The 2,967-nt window shown below is 21.2% G+C and overlaps 1 protein-coding gene across 1 annotated transcript; it reads right to left on the bottom strand.

Moving 5' to 3' along the window:
- Window positions 1-1,713: 1,713 nt before the first annotated feature.
- PGO_002660 (variable surface protein) lies at window positions 1,714-2,493 on the bottom strand (the record flags this gene model as incomplete). The annotated part of the gene is made up of 3 exons (XM_028691166.1): window positions 1,714-1,980; window positions 2,085-2,354; window positions 2,458-2,493. 3 exons carry the CDS (start codon window positions 2,491-2,493, stop codon window positions 1,714-1,716), a joined length of 573 nt encoding a protein of 190 aa, XP_028546967.1.
- Between the last annotated feature and the right edge of the window lie 474 nt (window positions 2,494-2,967).

Raw genomic sequence — 2,967 nt, 5'->3', positions numbered from 1 at the left:
GTCAATAGTAATGTTATAAACTTCTGAGCATAAATCTTGAGTAATATTAGATATATGAGGAAAATTTGTTTTTATTACCATGAAATATGTGATTAACTCTTATAGGTACATTCATTTTATAATTTTTTTTTTTATATTACGCAACAGTAAATTGATGATTCATGTAATTAATTTGTTTTATATTAATAATTCCTCATAACTCCATCTATTGTGTAATTTATATATATGCGTTATACAAGAGAACAAACATTTTCATAAGAGATATAATTGTTTAAGAATCATTATAGTATTTTTATATAATTTTTCATGACCTTGTTATATTTTTATATACGTGTATTTTATAAAATTCCCCCAATATACCAATTTTAATAGCATTTAACATATTACTTTTACACATTTCTGAGGTAAGCTTAAAATTATATTAAACGAAAATAATAGAAATGATATTATTAGTATATATATCTATTTGTAGTTTTAATTTATTCAGAGTTACATAAGAAAAAAAAAAAAAATATATTGTAAAAGAATTTAATAGACAACCCTGTGTACAGAACAAAAAAAAGAATAAAATTCTTTGGATATACATTTATGCGCTAAGCATGCTGAATATACAAGGAAAAAATATAAAATTATATTTTTCCTTATAAAATGACTTAAATGGGAATATAATGTCATTTTATGTACTATTTTTTAAATATTGTAGTTTAAAAATATTAATTAAAAAAAAAATAGTTTGAGTTTTATATTTGGCACAATACTGCTTTGTTACTATAATAATTTGCGTATAACTTTTACCATTCATATATGAACAAATCATAATGCTATTTTTTTTTTAAAATGGAAAATAATATAATGAAAATTTTATATATTTTTCTTTAAAATAGTTTAGAGAAAAGAATAAATATAAATGAAAATAGAAACAAATAAAGAGGAAAATTCTCATAAAAAAATTTCACTTTTCTATTTTCTATATATAATGCTTTAATTTATATTTAAGTGAAGTTAAGGTTCCTCAATTTATAATTAATAATTATAAATTTTTTCATCCACATTATTATTATTCCTATGGTATATTATACTATAAATTTATTGTATGCAAATATATGTATTTATAAGTATGAGCATCACGTTAAATATATTAAATTCTATATTACTGAAAATGAATTCATAATTAAACATTTAATGATAAAACATAGAAACGCAAAAAATGTTCGAGAATATCAAAAATAGGATTTTTATATCTATAAATAATTTATCTAAAATAATATTTGATTTTAATTCATTATTTAAATAATTCTTTTTACAAGTGTTTTTTTTGCAATAGTCTAACAAGAAATATTAAAATTTTGTTTTTTTTATTAGTTCTTATACATACATAAACAAATTTTGGATTGTTCTATAATTTAATAACTAATATTACCTCAATTAGTGCAATATGATTAGAAGTTATGTTGTATATAGAAACATTACAATGGGTTGTATCCTATATAATTTTCTTTTAAATATTCACTAAATGGTCTAAATATTTCTGATCTATGGTAGACTAATTTTTTTACTTATCCATTTGGATTTTTTATCGTATTAGATATATTTAGAAGCTTAATTTGTAACTGTTTTCATATGGGCGTAAACTTATTATTTTAATGATAATAATGTACATGTGCAATATATTAATTTATAAGTTATTAATGTATTTAGAAGAGATTTACTACGTTAGTAAAATTTATATAAATTAATGTAATTAACATTTACTTTATATAAAACACAAAATAAGATAGATTTTAGAACTAATCCTAAAAGAGTATTATCAAACACTCTTAGAGACTTTGATTCGTCACTTATTAATTCTGGTTCCACCTGAAAATACGTTAGAATTAATAAAGTACTGGAAAGCTCTTCTTCAACACGAGGTGCTACTTCTTCTATATGAGATGCATCTACTGCAACAGTATCTAATATCTGAGGCGTCCAATGACACAACTCTTTTATCAATAATTTAGGATTGTATTCTTCATATTTAATCCCAGGAATAGGCAAATATTTTGTTCATTAGGAAAACAACGGTTTTTAAAACTCTCATACACCTTATCTATTTTATTAAGGTAATCACATACATCATTACAATTACCACCACACCCATCTTTAATAGAATTAAGGTGAACAAAATCTATAGAGTAATCATACAATTCTTTAGCATTATCCCAGTTATCGTGATAACTATTAATAAAAACATAAGTTATACAACTGTAAGTATTAGATTCATGTACATTCCAAGAATTAAAAGTCAGCATGCTTATAATTTGATGTAATTCATTAGTAAAATGTTTTGAATCCATATTATAGACTTTTCTTAGCTGTTCATATAGCCAATAGGTTAAAATTTTACAATCCATTTTTCCGTGCTCATTTTTCATCAATATTTTGTCTTGTTCTTTTAAATAATTATATATTGTGAACAAATGTTTTTAATATGTTCCCTTTTTTACAAATCATGAGAAAGTTTTTTATCACAGTATTCTAGATTTCCATCTTGTGATCCAATAGAATATTCATTCAGCATTTTATATAATTTAGATGAAGGTAAATTAGTTTTGTCAAAATTATGAAAAGTTAAAATGAGTAAAAGAAAAATATAAATATTTAGACATATATTAATATTATGTTTTTTATTTTAATACATTAAGTGCATTGTATTCATTAATATACATATATGATATAATATGTGTAAATTAAAATATATCCTTACTTCTAGTTGTGTTTGAGCCATTTTTACATTTTATAATATAAGAAATATGAAAAATTTAAAATAATTAATATCCCTATATAAACATTAATAACCTAACTATGATTATATATGACATCTGTAAATATAAGTAATGTTAATTTAAACACAAGTATATATATTTAAATAACAGTTTAACCTTTATAATATGCACTTTAAAAAATTATATACAACGTTCAAATAGA

The sequence above is a fragment of the Plasmodium gonderi genome (genome assembly GCF_002157705.1).
Source record: "Plasmodium gonderi DNA, contig: Pgo-contig_303, whole genome shotgun sequence".
In the NCBI taxonomy this organism is placed as follows: Eukaryota; Apicomplexa; class Aconoidasida; order Haemosporida; family Plasmodiidae; genus Plasmodium; species Plasmodium gonderi.
This window is presented reverse-complemented; position numbering and strand designations above follow the sequence as displayed.